The 21,071-nt window shown below is 38.3% G+C and overlaps 1 protein-coding gene across 16 annotated transcripts in view; it reads right to left on the bottom strand.

Moving 5' to 3' along the window:
* Window positions 1-21,071, bottom strand: part of UNKL (unk like zinc finger) — a 61,936-nt gene that overhangs the window by 17,246 nt on the left and 23,619 nt on the right. For 5 of the 16 annotated variants that reach the window (XM_069810630.1, XM_069810632.1, XM_069810636.1 and 2 more), the window contains 4 exons: window positions 18,942-19,186; window positions 8,898-9,086; window positions 6,661-6,723; window positions 1,741-1,906 (listed from right to left, as the gene is read on the bottom strand). In XM_069810630.1, the coding sequence (XP_069666731.1) occupies window positions 1,741-1,906; window positions 6,661-6,723; window positions 8,898-9,086; window positions 18,942-19,186 (663 nt within the window). Of the gene's footprint in view, window positions 1-429; window positions 1,513-1,740; window positions 1,907-6,660; window positions 6,724-8,897; window positions 9,087-18,941; window positions 19,187-21,071 lie in introns of those variants that run through there. The other 11 variants (XM_069810637.1, XM_069810639.1, XM_069810643.1 and 8 more) reach the window with 6 other exon arrangements.

Below are 21,071 nucleotides of genomic sequence, written 5' to 3'. Positions count from 1 at the left end.
CACTTCTTCAGTATATCATGATTTAAACATTATACTGAATTAGCACCACATCTACTATACAGAAATTAGACCGTGGTTTTTATTGTTGTATGAGTAACTTGTTACAGCCAACTAGCCTCTACTTATTCCAGAAGCAATGTTTATCCTGAGAAAAATGTGATTTCATTCCATAATGCATCTTAAAATATTAACTGTAAGCCAATGAAATTACATTAGTTGCATAGAATCAAAACTAAAATTCTGCTCATTCTAATTCTGAAATTTAAAAATAATTTAAAATTTATTTTCTGTTCTAACACACAGATCATCAAACAAACCTTTAAGGAGAGCAAGCTATACACTTGTGAGACTGCAGAGAAAGATCCGTCATTTAATATTCTGCATAGATTTTTTTCCTAAAAAAATTAAAACGGTGAATGCCTAACTTACCATGCTGAAGTGCTGACTCACTCTCTGCAGTCTCCTCGTTGCTGCTACACATCGATTTAAACACAGAAAGCTTCAAGTACACCAGCTAATCACAGCAACTCCCTGATCATGTGACTTAGACCACAGAAGGTGAAATACAGCACCTTTCAAATCACAACATTCCCTGCCACGGCCTCCTCAATAAACCACATTTAGTGTAAAAGTGCCACAAATTTCAATGAGTTTGTGAATAACACTAAATTAAGGGGAGCAGCTGATACACTCGATGACAGGACTGCCGTTTAGAGGGATCTCAAAAGGCTGGAGAACTGGGCTGATGGAAACTGCATGAAGTTCAACAAAGGCAAATACAATAATGCTGCACCTGGGACAGAATAATCCCTTGCAACAGTACAGGCTGAGGGCCAAATGATCACAAAGCAGCATTGCAGAAAAAGATCTAGGAATTCTGATGAATGGCACATTCAGCATGTTCTGTGGCGATAAAAGCTAACAGCATATTGACCTGCGTTAGTAAACGTACAGCCAGCAGGCTGTGGGAAGTGATTATTCCTCTCTATCCAGCACCTGTCAGACCATAGCAGGAGTACAATGACCAGTTTTGAAATTCCCAGTGTCTAATTGTTATTGAAACATTTAACTCCTTTTATCATTTTCCACATAAACAACCTAGCTGGTTGGAAGCATGGGAAAGGCTCTGGGCTAACGACAGAAATTTTAGAAGTATTTCCCAGAATCTGTCTTGTGTACCCAGAAAGTAAGGGCTCCTCCTCTTTGTGTCCTTTCAGATCTGGTCCACAGACTGTGAACAAGATTTTGTCCTTGAACACACAAATAACCAGACTGGAGAATATGCAGTCAGCCAAAGAAAAATGTCCCATTTTCATGTGAAGATGGTAAGATCTGTAATCGCACCAGCTATGGCAACATCAAAAAAAAAAAGTCAAATCTCATCAGCCCACCAGAAGAAGTTGAGGAGACAGTACTTCTACTCTTAGCAACACAGTGAGTTGCATTATGCAGGTTTTACACATTTTTTAAATCACTGGCCAATACCAATGCCAAAATTCCAGTTTAAATTTCCCATTCACTCATTCCTATGCTTACATTGAAAACCTTGTTAAAAATAATGATTTGGGGTGAAAACATTTAAATTAAATTTCAGATATTGCTTTTAATTACATATAATAAAGCAGATGTGTACAACATTACTGTCTTCAGCAATAAGCTCTTTGAACCTATGCTGAAACGAGCAGAACTTGAATAATGCAACAAAACATGTACAATCAGAGATTAAACGTTAAGACTTACCTATTACCGATTCAACTGTGTTACTGCCAGAATAGAACGGGGGAGCTTTGGCACTGATAGCAGAGACAGTTGTAGGAGATGAAGTATCTGATCCAAGACTGGAGGCCAGACTGGAAGTTATACTTGAAGCAAGTGGGTTAACCACTGAAAAAACACTGAGATGGTTCTGTTAAAAAAAACCAAACACATATGCATACACACACAAACACACTTACACGGATGTATGTACAAACATATAAAATAAACAGAATGTATTTTTAAAAGTAGTTATTTTAACTCAAACAGAAAGAAATCCAGAAGAACCCTCTGAATGAATAGATTAGGATAATTTTCCTTATCATTTACCAACAAGTGCATTTCTCCAATGTGGCTGGACATCACTACCATACAAGGGAATTCTTTCAGAAAAAAGGTATTTAAATACTTGCAAATAAGCTCTACAAACATAATTAGTTAGCTGAAGTCTGATGCTCCTTTTCAAAAGGAAAGTATCTATGGAGGGACTGTACCATTTCATTATGCATTCGTACACAAATTATATTCTATATTATTTTTCTGACCTGCAAATTTTCTCATTTAATCTAAATGCAATTGGTACATAAACTGATCTTCGGTTTAGGTAACTGAGAAACATGACTGCACTGCACACATGTATCACATTATATAATGACCTGTACCTGTGCTACTTCTTTGTAGCTGAACGTTTTTTTCATACAAATCACACATTTAAATTATAAAATGTAAGAAATGCAAACAATATGTAACTATGTAACATTCTAAACTGGAAAATAACTTTACAAAGTCTACAGGGACTTGGTGCAGACTTTCCAGTATATTAATTCTTTTTATTGTTTATTGTTTATTTATTCCCTCCAATCTTTTAGTTAATAAAAACAACATTTAACTGTGAATCAATCCAAACATCCTCTCATCGCCTTCTGTGTGACAAGCAGTGATTGTGCAGTATCTACTCTCCTGATTTCTACCAATACCACAGAAAACTTCTATTTCAAAGCTAGATAAAGCGCAAGATTGAGGGAGATAATGACCATGAGAATGAATATTTTTTTCTTTAAAAATGGGCACAAACTGAAATACAGAAAGTTTCACTTACACGCAAAAAAAATTTTACTGCGATGGTGGACAAACACTGGAACATGTTGCCCAAAAAGGCTGTGGAGTCTTCATTTTTGGAGATATTCAAAACACCACAATAGAAGGCACTGAGCAACCTGCTCTAGCTGACCCCACTTTGACAAGGGGACAGATGGACCACAGACCTCCAGAGAATCATAGAATGGTTTGGGTTGGAAGGGACCTTTAAAGATCATCTAGTCCAACCCCCCTGCCACGGGCACGGACATCTTTCACTAGATGAGATGCTTGAAGTGATGCTCAAAGCCCCACCCAACCCAACCTTGAACACTTCCACGGATGGGGCATCCACAACTTCTCTGGGCAACCTGTCCCAGTGTCACACCACTCTCACAGTAAAGAATTTCATCATTATAGACAATCTAAATCTACCCTCTTTCTGTCTAAAAACATTGCCCCTTGTCCTGTCACTATGGGCCCTGATAAAAAGTCTTTCTCAGTCTTTCTTATAAGCCCCTTTTAAGTATTGGAAAGCTGCAATAACATCTTCCTGGAGCCTTCTCTCCTCCAGGCCGAACAACCCCAACTCTCTCAGCCTCACTTCATAGCAGAGGTGTTCTAGCCCTCAGACCATTTTCATGTCCCTCCTCTGGACCCACTCTAACAGGTCCATGTCTTTCTTGTACTGGGAACCCCAGAGCTGATGCAGCACTCCAGGTAGGGTCTCACGAGAGCGGAGTAGAGGGGGAGAACCACTTCCTCAACCTGCTGGCCACGCTTCTTTTGACGCAGCCCCGGATAATTGGCTTTCTGGGCTGCGAGTGTACGTTGTTGGCTCACATCCAATTTTTCACCCACCAGTATCCCCAAGTCCTTCTCTGCAGTGTTGCTCTCAATCCATTCATCACCCAGTCTGTACTGATACTGGGGACTGTCCCGATCCTGGTGCAGAACCTTGTGCTCAGACTTGTTGAACTTCAACAGAGGTCCCTTCCAAGCTCAACTGTTCTATGATTCTGTGATATGCTTTTCCAAACTTTGTTCCAATATTGTAAATTTACACTGAATTCAGAACACATTCTCTAATATCCCAATGCAATATGTTAAATGGAACATTTCTTTGCTGGTTTCTGTTTTCATAAATGTTTGAGCCGAAAAAAAAAGTAATCTCTGAACTAGCTATACATATAAACCCATAAAGAACAGCTGTATAATTAGAGAAGTAAAATGAAGAAATGACAAGGCATAGGATTCTTAGGTTATAAGCCCGATCATGATCCCTGTCATTGGAGAAACATCATGTCAAAGTCAAAACAAGTAGGAGAGGCAATACAGGCTTTTCGTATTACTGAAAAATTATCAGACTCAAAATAAATCTCCTTTTGGCCTGTCCCATCTTAAGCTGAGGCCTCCTGGTGAGAGGGAAGTGAAGAAATTTCACATACCCACACAAAGCTGATGGATTTCTTCAGTTAGTTCTCTTTCTCCCCAGCATAAACACCTACATCTACTAGACTAAGTCTCTTTTTCCTGCCTAACATACTTACAAACAGCAAGCTTCTTGTCCCACCCTACACCTACAGACAGAGGCACTCATGCAGCTCAAAGATTCCTTTCCTTCTTCTGTTTTGACAGACCAAGACTATCCCTATCTGTGGCTTCAGAACTCTGTTCTGGGGGATATCTAAACAGAACAGAGAGATAAAATAAACAGAAATGAGACAGGATAGAAAAGCTATTAAAAAAGATGTCAACAGCTTTATAATTACATAGCAGAATTTCACACATTCTGCACTATTTAAATGGAGATTAAATAACACTTTTTTAAAAAAGAAGAGAATTAAACCAACTTGCTGAGTATTCTTAGGATCACCGGGTAATAGGAAAATTCAGCTTGGAAGGAACTTCAGGAGGTCATCTAGTCCAACCTACTGATCAGAGCTAGGTCAGCTATGAAGCCACATCAGGTTACTCAGTGTTTTAGCCAGTCTGGTCTTGAAAACTTCCAAGGATGGAGACTGCACAACCACACTCAGCAAACCACTGCTTGACTCTTGCCATGGTGAAAAAAATTTTCTCATACCCAGTCAGAGCTTCTTGTTTCAATTTATGCCTGTTCTCTCTTGTCCACCCACTATGCACCACTGCGAACAGGCCGGCTCCATCTTCTTGATGACCTGCTCATAGGTATTACAAGGCTGCTACTAGGTCCTCCGGAAGCCTTCTTTTCTCCACGCAAGCTCTGCTTCCTCAGCCTCTCCTCGCAGGGCAAGCGCTCCAGTCCCCTCAACATCTTGGCAGCCATGTGCTAAGCTTGCACTCATTTACTGATGTAATCCCAGTACTGTGAGCGCAAAACCAGATGCAGTATTTTAGACATAGTTTAGCAAGTGTTAAGCAGAAGGGTAACCCTTCTGTTGATCTACTCCATGCTCCTGTTAATACAACCTGGGATAATGTTGGGCCTTCTTCACTGCTAGAGCACACTGTTGGCTCACATTTCAGCTTGCTGTCTATGAAGAATCTCAGGTCCTTTTCCGCAGAGCTGCCTCCCAGTTAGTTCTTGTTTTCAGCCCATATTGTTGCAAGAGGTTCTTGCTTCTCAGGTGCAGGACTTTGCACTTGTCCTTAATGAATTTCATAAAGATCTTGTTGGCCTATTCCTCTAGTCTGTCTACATCTCTCTGAATGGCAGCCCAGCCCTATTGACTGGTCCTGCCTATTTCATGTCATCTGCAAACTTGATTCCCCCACTAGGTCATTGATAAAGATGTTAAACTGGTTATGTCCTATTTACTCTGTTACAAACATTTAATAGCAGGAGAAAGTAATGCAAAAACTACTTTTTAGGGCAGATCACAAAAAATTAAAAGCGTTTCCAAGGCTGCCACTCTCACTAATTTATAGATGTGTAAGGGAAAAACCCAATGTATACTTTTAAACTGGTTCATGTCCTATCACTCTTTTACACAGAACTCATAGGATCCACCTCTAACTGTCTTGTGTTTTCTCTCCTTATCTATTCTGCACCATTCCTCCTGCTTTTTAAACATAAGATACATTTTAACCCTCCACTTTTTTGGTTTTTTTACACTCCTGTGCAGCTGCATGAATGGCAAATGGTAAAACTTCTGTTCTTGTTTATCTTGATCATTAAGATAGCATCAGAGTTCTTGTTCTAGCAGTGCAAAGCTGGCGGAGTTTTAAGCTCCTTTGCATATATAGAATGACCTCAAACACCTGATGGATTTAGCTTCACGACAGGTCAAAGCTATGCCCTCTACCTTGTCACTTTAACTATTTTTCTAGTTTTGAGCATCTGACACTTGAACAACTGTATCGTTGTCTTCCTTCTGGCCATCCTTAAATTTTATCAACCCATTCCCAAATCAAGTTAATCCAAAATTTCACTGTGAAAACTCTGCCACGGAATTGCAATAATTAAAAGCATCCTCAAACTGCCTCACATTCCTCTCGTCCCTGGTACTCCCTGCAGCACACATCTATTGCACATATTCACAGAACCTAGAGCCGGCTGTCCAGAACCATGTCCAGACTGCTTTTGCATAACTCCAAGGAGGGAGACTCCACAACCTCCCTGGACAACCTGTTTCAATGCTCAAGTCTAACACGTGCAGTAAAAAAGTATTTCCATACATTTAGATGGAACCTCCTGTGTTTCAGTTTGTGCCCATTGCCTCTTGTCCTGTCACTGGGCACAAATTTTCCTTAGACTATGTCGTAAAGCACCACATAACTTTGATACTGCATAAATAAATTATCAAAAAGGGCAAAATATTTACAGCGTTTAGCTTTTGGCAATACCTGCTTGTTGTCTTGTTCATTTATTTTCTGCTGATTCTCAGCTGGGAAGCTTCGATGCTTTGCCTGAAAGAAGAAAAATCTCTGTAATATATGAACTTTATGAGTCATTGCTGTAAAATACATGATTAGTTTGTGAAGGGTCAGTGGTATCTCTGTAATGATATCTTCAACAGGCTGACTTCATTTCCCTCACTGCAGTCCCATATGGAGAATTACGTTTCAACGATCATAGAGTAAATCTACATGGAAAAGGAGCAGCAGTTGCAATCGTTCCACTTATATGCATAATTGAGCACATGCAAGTTATTTCTGGTCCAAAAATTGAGTAGCCATGTTAGCATTATGCTGTGACAGAAATAACATGTCCCAAATGCTCACCAGCTGGGGAATACTTCTTCAAGAGGCTAGTGGGATAGAAGCCTGAAGTAGCCAAAAGTTTTGAGTGGAACTGCCCAGATTTTCCCTTAAACTGATCATGCTACAAATAACAACAACAACAAAACAATAAAATCAAATATAAGGGCAGATTTTCTTTGAACACCATTTTATAATAAAGTAGCTTTTGAAACAAGTGAGACATACTTAAATAAAAGGTAATTCTAAGCAATTTCTCTTTGCCCCCTGTGTTGCTGCAGAACAGGATCAAAGTATCTCTGTTCTTTTCAGGCCAGTACTTTTCAGTGACTTCCTGAGCTCCAGTAAACTCTGCAAGGTGCTCTCTGTCTCCTTAGGAAAAAATGGTTCTTCCTGCTGCCTTAGAGCAGTCTTCTTGTGTCTGTTCTTTGTTTCCTTTGGGAGATTCCCAATATGTCTTGTAGTGAAAGCTCCCTAGCAGTAACAACTCTCCTCCTCTTTATATGCCTCCCACCACTCTAGGTACTTTTTTATCAATTGCAAAATCCATCACTGCTTTCTCTCTAGACAGGTTCATTGTGTAAAAGGCAAGCACATGACGTTTTTGCTCCTGAGACACATTCTATGCAGCAGTACATTACTCACTAATTGTGACCAAAACAACAAAAGAGATTTTTACCAACGATTACATACTTTCTCAGTTATTGCTGCCTAATGACCAGAGAGCAGCCATTTGATACTGTAACTGCCTTGCTTCCATGACATTTGATCAATGATTATTTGATCCCCCTATTGGGAGATGGAAATCTTTCCTGTTACAATGACCACCTCTCTAACCTATAGTCTGTCTGAACATCTACATGTAAGAAAGCAACCCTGCATGGAGAACTTTACTCTAGAGTAATGACCTTGCCATCACCTATAACAAGTTACCATTTACAAAAACCACTTTCCTTCCTTTCATTATTTTTCTGTATTTTACTTCTGCACTTCTCTGTGCATCTCACGTTATAGAACTTAATTCTGACAAGTCACAGGTTTGCAAGAAGACTGATCAGCTTGGCTGCAGCTTATTTAAATGTGCCATCGGAGTTCCATTTTTTAAACAGTTCCTTTCTGACAATTTAGAACTGTAACCAGTATTATCATAGAGCAAGAAAAATTTAGCTTTAACAGGTAAATCCTGGGCTTTCAGCTTTTTTCTCACAGGCCAATAGACCTGCTTCATATCTCTGAAATATAGTCTTCCCTTCTCCCAACTGTCTCTAGCATTGCCTGTTTTCTCCCCCACCCGACTAAAGGATTCTAACTCCTCACCAACTTCTATTTCAACCACTTTCCTCTCACTGCTAATGCTACAGATCTCTCTCTCTTTCTTCAAGAGGCTTGTTATATTTTATCACCTATGTCTGTCTCAGCAATGAACTTGTCCAAGGAGAGAAGCAGCTGCACGTGGAAGAAGAAACAGTCTGAAATTAATCAAAGATTGGAACTGATAAATAGTATTGTCAGACATTAATGCCTCTTTTCACCATCAATTTTCAACAATAATTAAAACTGAATCCTACCAAGTCTAGCTGTGATTTTTTTTCCATTGTTATCTTGCTCTGTTCTTGGCAACATGGGCTCAAAATGACAATCACAACATTTCTGCAAAGTTACAATTTATTGCATGTCAGCTGAGCTGCAGGGACTGTTTGCGTGAGTGTTCTTGGCCTGTGACAACTGTAATTTGACACAGTTTAGCTCAGTAAAGAAGAGGGTCCAAATTCTTGTGTCCTAAATTATCAAAAAACAGTGCTGATACACAAGGCAGACAACATTTTCTGCTGAATCTAACTCAAGATTGCGTTTGTACTTCTAGACCCATATTATGTACATACCTGATCTTCTCGTTCAAAGCCTGGTGCTTTTGGATAGCTAGACGTTGGTGAAGAAACACCTGATGTGCTAGACTCAGAACACAAAACGCCGTTTGCTAATGATCTCTGTCTACAAAGAGGTCCAAGGGGTGATAAAGAACTACTGCTACCAGAACTTGATGTTACAGTTGGACTTGAAGAACAGGAAATCTGTAGAAGACAGAAAACACTGTCTAATATACTCTATGATATTTTTTTATGTTTACAGCTAGTCTCCCTCTGTAACACAATCAGTTGAAATTAGAAATTAATTTCAGTCTTATGTAAATACAACATTAACTTTGTTTTTTTGGTATTAGCTTAAAAAAGTAGCAGATGACAAAAGTAACAGGGAGCTATTGTACATATACAGACTTCAAAAGGAGATGCATTTGTACACACCAGAATATAGTCTTGTTTGGTCCCTATGCACAAAATTAATCCCAGGCGGAGATTACTCTACTTAATGGAAATTAATTTACAATAAAGGAATACTTGCTTTCTGACAACGTGATTTCCACTCTTTCATATATTTCTTAATTTACAGTTTAATGCAAGCATTATACAACATTTCACTCTTTTAAAAGAACTCATCTATATCAAGCCAAGCAGTTCAAAAAGAAAGAGACATGTAGAATCTTGGCAAAAAGCATCTCAATGCTTGTTTGTAAATCTCAAAAGGCTGGTTTCTGAGATTCTTGAATATTAAAATGTTCATTGATTAATAAATTAACATTTCAATATTTAAAAACATGACTGAAATTATAATTTTTTAGTTCTGCTGTACATTTTCCAGAGAGTTTTAAACTTCTAAAGTAAAAGGCTTAAGATGAAGGTACAATCTGGAAGTAGATCTGGACAATTTTTTTTGCTAAAAGTACAATTCTGATCAACCTGAAATTTATGAACTCAGGTGCCAGCATCCTACAATAACATGTTTGAGTGGAACTGTGGGCATCGCTTGTTTCTATATTTTTTAAGTAAACAGTTCAATTTTTGTAAACTAGATTTATAACTAGACTCACAAAGGCAGTATGGAAATAGTTGCATCCTACATTTATGTCTAACAGCCCAGTGGTGAGAACACTCAGTGATGATACACATTTCAATCCCTTCTGTGCTTGTTTCAGAACAGAATCTGCCAGCTCTCAAGGGAACTGAACCAGTCGATACAATAATGGAGTGAAATTCTGCTAAAGTTATTTTGGTTTGCTTAAATACAAAATACACACCGGATCAGACAGGCTAAACAAGAATAACTATACAGTTTACTGTTAAACTCTTAAATTAGGGCTAACCCTAACCCTTAATTTTACTTTATGCTCCAAAGAATGTGAAAGTATTTTAAGCAAATCAGGATTTTAGCAAGAGACACCTCTCTCCCCAGAATAGTATAACCTCAAAATGTCCCTCCTCAGCTGCAGGAACTTCAGATTCAAATTCCTGTGAATCAGGTAGAGGACAGGCATGACCCTAGATGAGGTCTTAACCCTAGACAGAAAAAAACCACTTCCAACACATGTAAGCCCTATACTTGCTGAAGATTATTACCTATGCATTCACTCACTCCTATCCCTACAGAAAATGTCCCACCACGAACCTTATCTGTGTGGAGGTCTGTAATTAGATTGCTTCTGAAATCCAAAGATAGCTTCTCTACACAACAGTCTGAAATGTACGTTTACCCTGAGAGCTGACAGAAGTAGAAGAGTGGGCACCACAGCAAAAATAATTAAATTGATAGCCAAGCTTTACTCAGACAAAATTCCGTCTGAAGTCAAAGGCTGAAGAATTCGTGTTTTGACCACAAGCTTGTTACAACATGCAAGGTTTCTCTTTCTGTTACTGTTTACTCTAAATCCAAAACTGAGGATTGCCCCTGTGCCTGGTGATGCTAAGTTTGCACATTTTTTCACCTCTAAAATACTGAAATCCTTTCTTTATGCTAAAGAGGAAAGGAAAATAAAAGGACACTGCCAGGAAAAAACCCAAACATTGCTCTTTAAGTGAAATTTAATTTTTTTTCTTTTTTTTGTCAATAAAAATGTGCTAAGGTATTCAGTTCCATATCAAAAAATTTTGAAAACTTTTTACGAATAACATAGTTACATCTTGTAAGTATACTTAAAAACATACTTCTGGTAGCACAAGGCTGCTTAATGCAGCAAATATGGAAGATAAAATGACTAGACAGTGAAGGCAGACTAACACCCAAAGTAAAATACTAATTTAGGTAAGCTACTGACTCTATTTAAGGATGAGTTCCCTAATCTGCACAGAATGTTTCTCAGGTGTGTATTTCTTGTCCACTCTTTCAGCTAGGCAGGCAACACAGATTATTTTACCGACACAGGAAGATGTACATCATGGTTGCTCCCTACAATGTGACCTAATGAAGATCGGGGAAGAGGGAGGAATTAAGATAGCCATTATGGATTACTTGTCCTGGAGGGCTACCTGCAGACAACAGAGGCATAAATGGGGAACCCAGAAGGAACCCAGAACATAAATGTTCACCCAGAAGTACTGGGCTTGAGGTACAGAGTTACTGGTCCAGATCAGATGATACCAGGTATGTAGTCCATTACGTAAGACCATAAGGTGCTGCTCGTGATCCTTCTGTTTACAGTAGGTATCAGTGGTAGCATTAACATATATATATATATATATATATATATATATATAACTGTAAGCATCAAGAACTTACAATTTTATGTAGTTTTGCTCTGAAAAACTAAACTAAACTAAAACAATTGCTCAACCCCCTAAGATGCAGGCAGCATTATCTGATTACATTAATGTTTAGGCTTTTGCTCTTAATTTCTGAAGAGTCCACCAGGATGACAATAGACAGAGATAGCCTCTACTCTGTCTTTTGTATTTTTCAGAAAAGAATAGTTAGTTAAGTTTTAATAACTGGATTACACACTACCACAAATTTTGTGTGACTCAACTTGCAAAGAAAATACAAAGAACTCATGCAAATGAAGCAGGAAAAGAAAATGGGTCACATAACATCCATGGTAGGTTAAATACACAAGCAAGAAAAAAAAATAATTCAAACCTAGCCTGAATTTACAAGGCAACTACATTGAAAAATCACTCTTTTTGGTCTCAAGTTACTATCTAGAATTTATTCCTCCTGGCAGAAAAGTACCTGGGGGTGTTGGTCGACAGCCAGCTGAATACAAGCCAGCAGTGTGCCCAGGCAGCAGAAGGCCAATAGCATCCTCGCTTGTGTCAGAAATATTGTGGCCAGCAGGACTAGGGAAGTGATTGTTCCCCTGTACTCAGCACTGGTGACACTGCACCAAGAAAGACATTGAGGTGCTGGAGCATGTCCAAAGAAGGGCAATGAAGCTGCTGAAGGGTCTAGAGAACAAGTCCTGTGAGGAGTGGCTGAGGGAACTGGGGTTGTTTAGCCTGGAGAAAAGGAGGCTGAGGGGAGACCTTATCGCTCTCTATGACTACCTGAAAGGAGGTTGTAGTGAGGTGGGTGTCAGTCTTTTTTCCCCAAGTAGCAGGTGATATGATGAGAGGAAATGGCCTCAAATTGCACCAGGGGAGGTTTAGACTGGCTATTAGGAAAAATCTCCTCACTGAAAGGGTTATCAAGCATTTGACAGGCTAAGTCACCATCCCTGAAGGTATTTAAAAGACTTGTGGATGTGGCACTTAGGGACATGGTTTAGTGGTGGACTTGGCAGTGTTAGGTTTAAGGTTGGACTCAATGATCTTAAAGGTCTTTTCCAACCTAAATGATTCGATGACTCTATCTCCTGTCTGCCCCTATACTGTATGTTTATCCCCCTAGTAAGAATGTAAGAAATGTCCTGTTGGGTTAGACCCAGACTAATATCCTGTTGCCAAAAGAGGCAAGAGGAGATGATATTCAGGGAGAATACCCAATCCTGGTTGTTATCTATGGCCATCAAAGATAATTCTTGAGGCAGAGAAAGTAAATGGAGGACTTTCTGGACCATCTCCCTCCCTCTGCGAGAGACTCCTCCAGGCCTGGTGAAGATACTCTGTCCAAAAACATCAACATTGATCAGGACTCTCTTCCTTTTTGTCCAGGGTTGTAAGAAGCATCTTCTCTACAACTCAAGGCTAGGTGGACTCCACAGAGAAACCAGGATACAGGTTACACTGCCACTCACGTGAGAAGAGAGAATTTATTCTCAAATATTGATTCATCCCTTATGGCTTGCTACAGAATACCCACAAGACCACTGCTCCTATATCTCTCATTTCTCATGCTCTTTGCACAGAGTAAGATACAAAGAACATCTGAGAAATATCAAGAAACCTATCACTAGAAACAGCCATACAACTTAGTGCAGTATTGACGCCAAGATGGTGAGCGAACATGTATTTTGTATCAAGAGGGACGTGTGTTTCACAGTTAACATGAAGTCATATGTCAGTACTAACATAAAATGAGTGTGATATCGGTATTAGAGACAAAAAGAGTGCAAGAGGGGAGAAGGGAAACTAGCAATGCTTACTTTTTGTTTCTCAATGCTCCAGAATTTACATTTTGGCATCAGTGTTGGCATGAATAGCAATGTCCTCAGCACTACTGATGCTAGGAAAATCTATTGCCAATTGTTAGTTGTTTTTTTTTTTAGTCTTTTTCTTCTTTATTAAGACAGAAGCACAAACAACAGAAGCTAGAATTCATACAGTTGCCTCAACACTGCAAGTCTCCAACATGATCTTTGGAAACCGCTCGACAAATGTAACTTAAGATTTGTGGCATTTGATTTTCTGTGTGTGGGATAAAGAGGCCAAACAGATCTAAGTACTCTTCAGGAATGTGTCCCTCCTAAAAATGGAAATCTGCTGTGCTGTGTAGTCAGACGTAAGCACAGCAAGGACACAGTTCAATCCCTAAGGATTCAGAGTCTGCTTTAAGACCAGTACTCGGTGACATTCCTTACTTTCCAGAGTCTCAGCTGTAAATCTTCACAGATTCATTTTTAAGCTTAAATGCTGCAGCTGGATACATTTCAGATTACCTCTCACTTTCACAGAGGTTACAAAAGAACAACTTTTTCAATTTTGCGTCTTTGCTCAAGGCCACAGGAGGACACCTGAACATTTCTGACACACCACAAGTCAAAAGATTCCAAGCTTGCCTTAACAAGGGTCACATACTCATATTGTTGTAACCACACAGACCTTGGCCTCTTACATTCTTACAAAGAAATAATTTGTCACTCTTACATTCTTACAAAGAAATAATTTGTCACTATTCGTCACTGCAGCTAAATTACCTAGAAAAAGAGCATGCAGAACAAGTGATACATTCTTTCCCTTGGTTCTTGCCTATGCTAGGTCTCCGCTTACAGCTGATCTTCTACAAAGAAAATGAGGAAACATATACCTATAAAACTAGTTATATTTCCCGTGAAAATAGCAGCTTCTTGAGCTTCTTGATTTGCATTATATTTTGTGGCTTAAAATGTACTGTTATATTGCCTACATTTGTGGGGGGTGGCAGGGAAGATGACAGGAAGAGGAAACGTAGGTACTTTTAAGCTGTAAAACTAATTTTGCCTTCAAGTAACTTATTTCCTTCCTACATCCCTGTCTCAGAACACTAATTCCACAGTAAAGGAAGCATGACTCATCACCATTGTTCACACTTAGATTATGCACACGTAATCAAACTCAGTTGCATTATCACAGCTTAATAAACTATTATTTACCAAATGAGTGTGGTAACTGATCATGAGCACGCAGCCAAGCCATCTTAGTTACGAAGTAAAAGAGAAAACTTGAGGCTTAACGAAGGCAGCAGAATATTAGCACTAAGTCTGCAATCAGGACAAGCTATGAAGGCACACAATCTTTGCCACAACTGAGCTGACAAGCGCTGACTTCTTAACTGTGCTAACTCAAACGTGATCAAGTACTTACACATCTTTGATAAACTTGATAAAACAAAGATGGTGCTGATTATCCTGTCTTCATCCATTGTGATCAACGTATATCCTATGCAAATATTCAATCTTTTAAATACATCACAGACTCCGGGCATAATGACATCATGGCCAACATTTCTATCTTTTTATTTTTCAAAAGGAAACTATGATTTATTGCTCTGAGCCTAGAAGGGCTAACATAAATATTCCGTAATTGATAAATGCAATTAATCTTTGATGTATCTCCTATTTCATCTCCAGAATAAACAGCAAGTTTTCCTATTAATTTTGCAGTGCCACAAACTTGAACAATATTTACAGACAAATTTTATCATACAGCTAGGCCTTTGGTCTGCATCATCACCGAACTTAGGTACACTGCAGTTAGTTACCAGTAACAGAGAGACCTGATATATGGAGATCAGCAGCATAATCCTAAAACATGAGCTGAGCGTGTTTTAAGAAGTAATAAGATTCTTGACATTTTTTGGCTGAAAAGCTGCTCAAAGGAATATGCATTTTGTATTGATACAATAACACTGGAAAGCTAATCAACCAGCTAGAGAAAGCATACAAAGCAGCAACTATGACTATGGTTGCACACACTGAGACAGCCTAGTTAATCCAACTCGCATGGCACTATGAGAAAAATAAACAAGACATAGGAAAACACCATTTAGGTATGTTAAAGTGCAATAAATATGCAGGATATAAATGAGAACAGTTGAAATGAAGGGATGAAATTCAGGTGAGGCAGAAGCTCATGGCTGAGAACAATGCATATGTATGGGATGCAGGGGACTGCATGCCAGAGAGATTATTTTAGCAAAGGTGACTGAGGAAAGAGCTAGATAGCAAAAGTGTCTGAGGAAAAGGGGTACATAGCATACTGGATGATGAAACAATACATAGCTGAAGATTCATGGAAGGACATGCAAGGAGTAATGGAAATCTGAGTAAACACGAAGATGTGGTAACATAACCGACTTCATTAATGAAGTAGGGCATCAAAGTTTAAACAGTGCAAGCAATGTATCTGAAACATGGATCAAGCTATTTCAAGACTTGTATGCACAGAAATATTCAAGAAACCTTGTCTACTATAATTTCCCATAATTGAGGAGTTCAGACAGCTGAATTTTACCAGTGCAAAAGAAGAAACAATAAGGAAGACCCTCTTAAAGTTAAATAAAGAGTGAAAGAAAATAAATTTATGTCATAAAAAAAAGAGCAGTAGGAGAATGAGTAAAAAGGAGCGTTCCTTCTGGCAATTAGATGACACTGAACAGAGCACAAAAGAGTAGTAATGGTTAAGAACAAGCATAAGAGCTAAAAGTAAAAGTTGCTGGTGTAAATGCAGCTCCTAAAGAAGACACACAGGACTGGGAAAAGGATGAGTGAATTTGTTGCTACAATGCATATGAAGACTCTGAATCTTACTTAAGGCACTTCACACCTCTGATGCAGTATGAGAAAAAATGGGTATGCCAAGAAAGCCAATCTAGGACTTGCTAGAGCAACACAACAAAAACAAAGATAAGAGGTGATGGTAAGTGTGGAGAAACAAGTAGTACTAACTGAAATGAAAAATTACAATCAAGGGAAATACTGTACCACACTGGGTAAACTGCATTGTGGAGGTTAAGTACCTTTAGATGATACAACTGGTGGAGTATAAAGCAAAGGGAACTGCGAAGACAGACTGGAGAAAAACAGTACTATCACAGATCAGGTGAAGGGACTGACAAAAGTATAATGTTAGATGCTTCAAACATGGAGGTAAAGAAACATAAATGTAGAAGCTCTCCATGGAAACTGAACTCACACTTACCAAAAAAGGCTGAAGAGTAAATTATTTTCTGACTGAAATGTTACGGAAAGATACAGCAGAGGAATGACTGATGACAGTCCAATTGACAAGACAACTTAGATAAAGACATAAGAACACAGTATAGGTGAGACAAGAAGGTATATATTTAAAACAGTTATGCAGTCTCCCTCACTATCAACCTGGATCATACAGAATCTTAATGGACTCATTCTTCCAGTAACATTTATAGATAGGGCAATAGTATTACCACATTCTAGAAATGGGGACCTAAGAAACTTGCTCTCAAAGAGGAATTTTATGATCAAGCAGAGAACTGAGTTTAGGTCTCTCAGGTACTACATCATCCTTTTCCTCCAGAAGCAAATAGAACAGTAGGATACTCTCCCAGCGTACTGTAACAGTATACGTGAAAGAAGTTTTGGAAGATGAACAGGGAGATTTTGTTTTGAAGACACAAAGGAAGATAGGTTTAGAAAGTCTAATTTCATCATGATAAAACCCACTAAAATTAAGTTTACTCAGGGCCAGTGTCTAACAGTGATGAGAATGAAGATGAAGGAGGGGACAAAGACAGAGAGCTTATTAGAACAGAGAGAAAAACACAAAACACAAATGTAAATATGTTGCTGCGATACAGAAAATGGGGGGAGTCAGTGAAACAGACTGACTACTTAAATACTAAAATTAAGCAGTTTACAGCAGATGGAGAAGGTGAAAGCAAGCAAGCAACAAAATTCAAGGATTAAACACGGAAAAACAGAAGACCAACCTGCTAATGAAAAATCGGGAACTGAATATTAAAAAAAACCAAATAGTGGAAGTGCATCAAACAATGCTGCAGGTAAGTAGTACAGTGAAAGAAAGACAGAATATTTTGTCAGACATCAGAAAAAAGGTGGCCACTTGCAATGAAACTTCAAGTACAGGGAAGGGAGTGGGGTCACCTTTTCCATTTTCACACTTGAACAGTAATACAGGCAGAGACTCAGTGAGCAAGGAATGGAAAATGTACACAATGTTCATGAGATTCTTAATGACTAACAGAAAAATGCATGTATTTGGAAGAAGATTCCACATAGCTGGAAGGCATATCAGAATTGTTAGGGTTTTCAGCTGTACCTAAATCATTCAGGAAAGGCTAAGAAGCTTCTGGGAGAAAAGGTGCTTTTATGGGTCTCCCCTGAAAGCTTCAGAACCTTATCAACAACAAAATTAGCTTCCTAAATAAAAAGGCAGAACCTTTCTGAGAACCTTTCATATACAGAAGCAGACTTCTGCACTGGGAACCTAAAATAAAATGTAGGCATATTGGTATCTTTATCCTCAATCTACAGTACAGCAATATGAAGCTACATGAAAGAAACCCAGGAGTTTCAATAACTGCACTATTTATTAGCCATTCTTTTTAAACACTATTTAAAATATGTCCTTTTACCTGGTTTCTAACCAAACAGCATAGACAACAGTGCTGGAAAGTCAGAAGTGAAAATTCTGGGGATAAATGTGTATATACTTATGACTCTGCACTGCAAATGAGGTAAGAAAAAAGCAAGTCAGGAGAGAACAAGAGAGATGTCACTATCTTTATATAGTATTTTACAACAAACATAAAACCTAACAAAAGGATCTGTTCCAACTGGTACTAAAACGAAGATAATAAAAGCTCTGCAATATATCTTTTTCCTTCCTCTCCCCCATCTTTAGCTGATAAAAAATTGCTAATATGAACTACATTTATCACCCTCATAATCAAACACCTCTCCACTACCAAACACACTGCATGTACTGCACCACTGTAAGAAGCTTTAAGTATAAACCATGTTCACGTAGGACATCAATTAATTCCTAATGTTAACAAATTAGGGCAGAGAAGAGGGCTGGGATCAAGCAAGATCTTCCATGAATGAAACCTTTCCTATAGAAAAAAGAGACATATGTAAATTAAGCTGTCCTGTAGTCGTGTATTTGATTAAAAATTATGTTCCTCACTGTAGCATTCAAAATATCGCATCTAAAGACAAAAAAAAAAAAAAAGAACAGAAAACACAAATAATACATAGTTAAATCTGGTGCTAAGGGCAGACGTTCCATTTAGGCTTACAGTAACAGTTTAATATTACTGCCTGACATTACCATAGCTGTGGTTTTTTTCTCTTTTGCTGAAGTACAAAGAAATAAAAAACAGACGTTTAAGAAATAAAATAAACATTGTATATTGGTACAGTAATTATTAGTAGTAACTTTTCCAGAATTATTTACACTTACATTTCCAGACTGCCCACTGCTATTTGTAATGCTGTTTGTGGAGTTAAGACTGCTGCTCCATTCATTTGCAATTCCTATGCTGTCTGTTGAAAACAGGTGAGCGCCTGGCTTTGATTGACAACCAGTTTGCAGTATGACTACATTCATGGTGTCCTCTGTTGAAGGAATCCCCAACAAATTACACACAGATTTGATACTTAGCTGTGTGAATTTAACAATTACATGCCTACTACCAAACACAGCACCTGTCACATGGAAACATCAATCACACACAAGAAATCTCTTTTTCTTTAAATATAAGCACAAAGGCAAGGTAAGAATAATATAATTCACCATTATGTATTTGTGGCTACTAACAAATGCGATACTCTTATTTACTTGCTCCATCAAAAAAATGGTGGGAGGTAGATTGAAATTAATATATTTAAAGTATTCTAGATTTTGCTTTATTTTCCTGAATCTCTATCACACCAGGGTTTAAAAGCAACATTTTTAGAACTGCTGACTGGAAAGGTAACAATGGCATCGTAATTACAGGGTTCTTTGTTCTCTTTTTCCAGTCTAGAACCAATTGACTTAACCATAAAACAATTTGAAGAGAATATAGGACTTGTACTATTTAACTTAAAAGGAACAATAACCTTTGAGAAAGTTCATTATTAACTTACACGTAAATTGTGACCAATGACTTGTTAATTTTCATACCAGAAAATTCAGCTCAAGGTGACTGAACAATTACTTCGCAATTCCCCAAGGGCTACTTTGTTAAACTATTAAACATCTTAGATATTTGATTCTTTAAATGTGCAATGTATTAAGGAGATTTAGACCTCTAGCTTTATAGGCAAACGATGAGTTAACAAAAAATGTTTACTTTAGTAAGCAATTACAGTTAATAACATTCCTCACCTCATGATCCATGCACACAAGACATCAAAGTAAGGAAGTCAGGACTGAAAACAAAATCTCTTAATAAATTCTATAGGTATGGCAAGATTTTTTTCATGTCTAGCCACTAGTGCGTTTCTGAAGGTGTAGTGATAAACTACAGTTAAAAATCAAATGTAAACATTTCTCTCTACTAGAAACAGTAAGTAGCTCTGATAGAGCGTATGAAAATACAAGCCATAGTAGGAAAGAGAATGAGATACGTAGACACCTCTCTTCAGTGGAGATTGCATAGCTGAAGATTGTTTCTAATGATGTGGGGTTTTTCTACCTAGCATTTGATCTATCACAGCTCTGCGGCCTTCTTACTATACGGTCCAATGCTTTACCACATATTTCCACTACTGTATAAGTTACAAAAATAGGGACGTGGCTCACAAAAGAGAGAGCAAAAAAGCTACTAGTAAGTACCACTATACACACAAGTCCAATCCAGCCACACCCAAAGAAAAGAAAAGGAAAAAGAAACCATAGGGATGGCAAAGATGATATCACCAGACCCTTGCTGTTCCTCCTACAGAATGAGAGTGCAAAGAACAGTTGGGAAGACAGAAACAGATGCACTGACTTTTTGTAATTTACTCTTACTTTCACTATGTATCATCTCATTGTATAGCTGGTTGCCCAGAGCAAGTCCAGTCAGCCATCTTATGTCCAGTCAACCCTCACACTGTCATAGGAAAAGCACTATCTGATTCGTACTCTCTCTTAAATCCTTCATTAGCTTTTTTTCCCTGACACCACCACATACTCATCCAATGTTCTACAAATGAGTGTAAGTAATCATACCACCCTAAAAGGGTAGTATAAGACTGCTTTCCAAACACTTCAAAGAGAAATAATCTCTCCTTTCTCTTTCCAAGGTATTTAGGGAGAATAATAACACGACTAGTTCTTGCTATTCTGCTTATTAAGTCAAACAGGCACATTAAATTCAGAATGTGTTCTTCTACATCATTCTAATTTCTTCCAAGAGTGAACATCATAGTTTGAGGCCAGCTGCACAAAAGTTACAAATTCTACAGTGTAAGCCTGCCCTAGTCTAACCATGTTTTCTCAAAGACCGTTGCAACTGGCAGAAAAGCAACAGTCTCATGTGGTGGCCTCTCTCATGGTGATCACTGAAGCTTGTGGAGATTAGGATAGAGCCCTCAAAAAGAACTTCAGCTACCTAATGCCAGT

Source organism: Haliaeetus albicilla, chromosome 22 (assembly GCF_947461875.1).
Source record: "Haliaeetus albicilla chromosome 22, bHalAlb1.1, whole genome shotgun sequence".
Taxonomy (NCBI): domain Eukaryota; kingdom Metazoa; phylum Chordata; class Aves; order Accipitriformes; family Accipitridae; genus Haliaeetus; species Haliaeetus albicilla.
The sequence above is the reverse complement of the archived record's forward strand: the minus strand, read 5'-3'. Positions and strand labels throughout refer to the sequence as shown.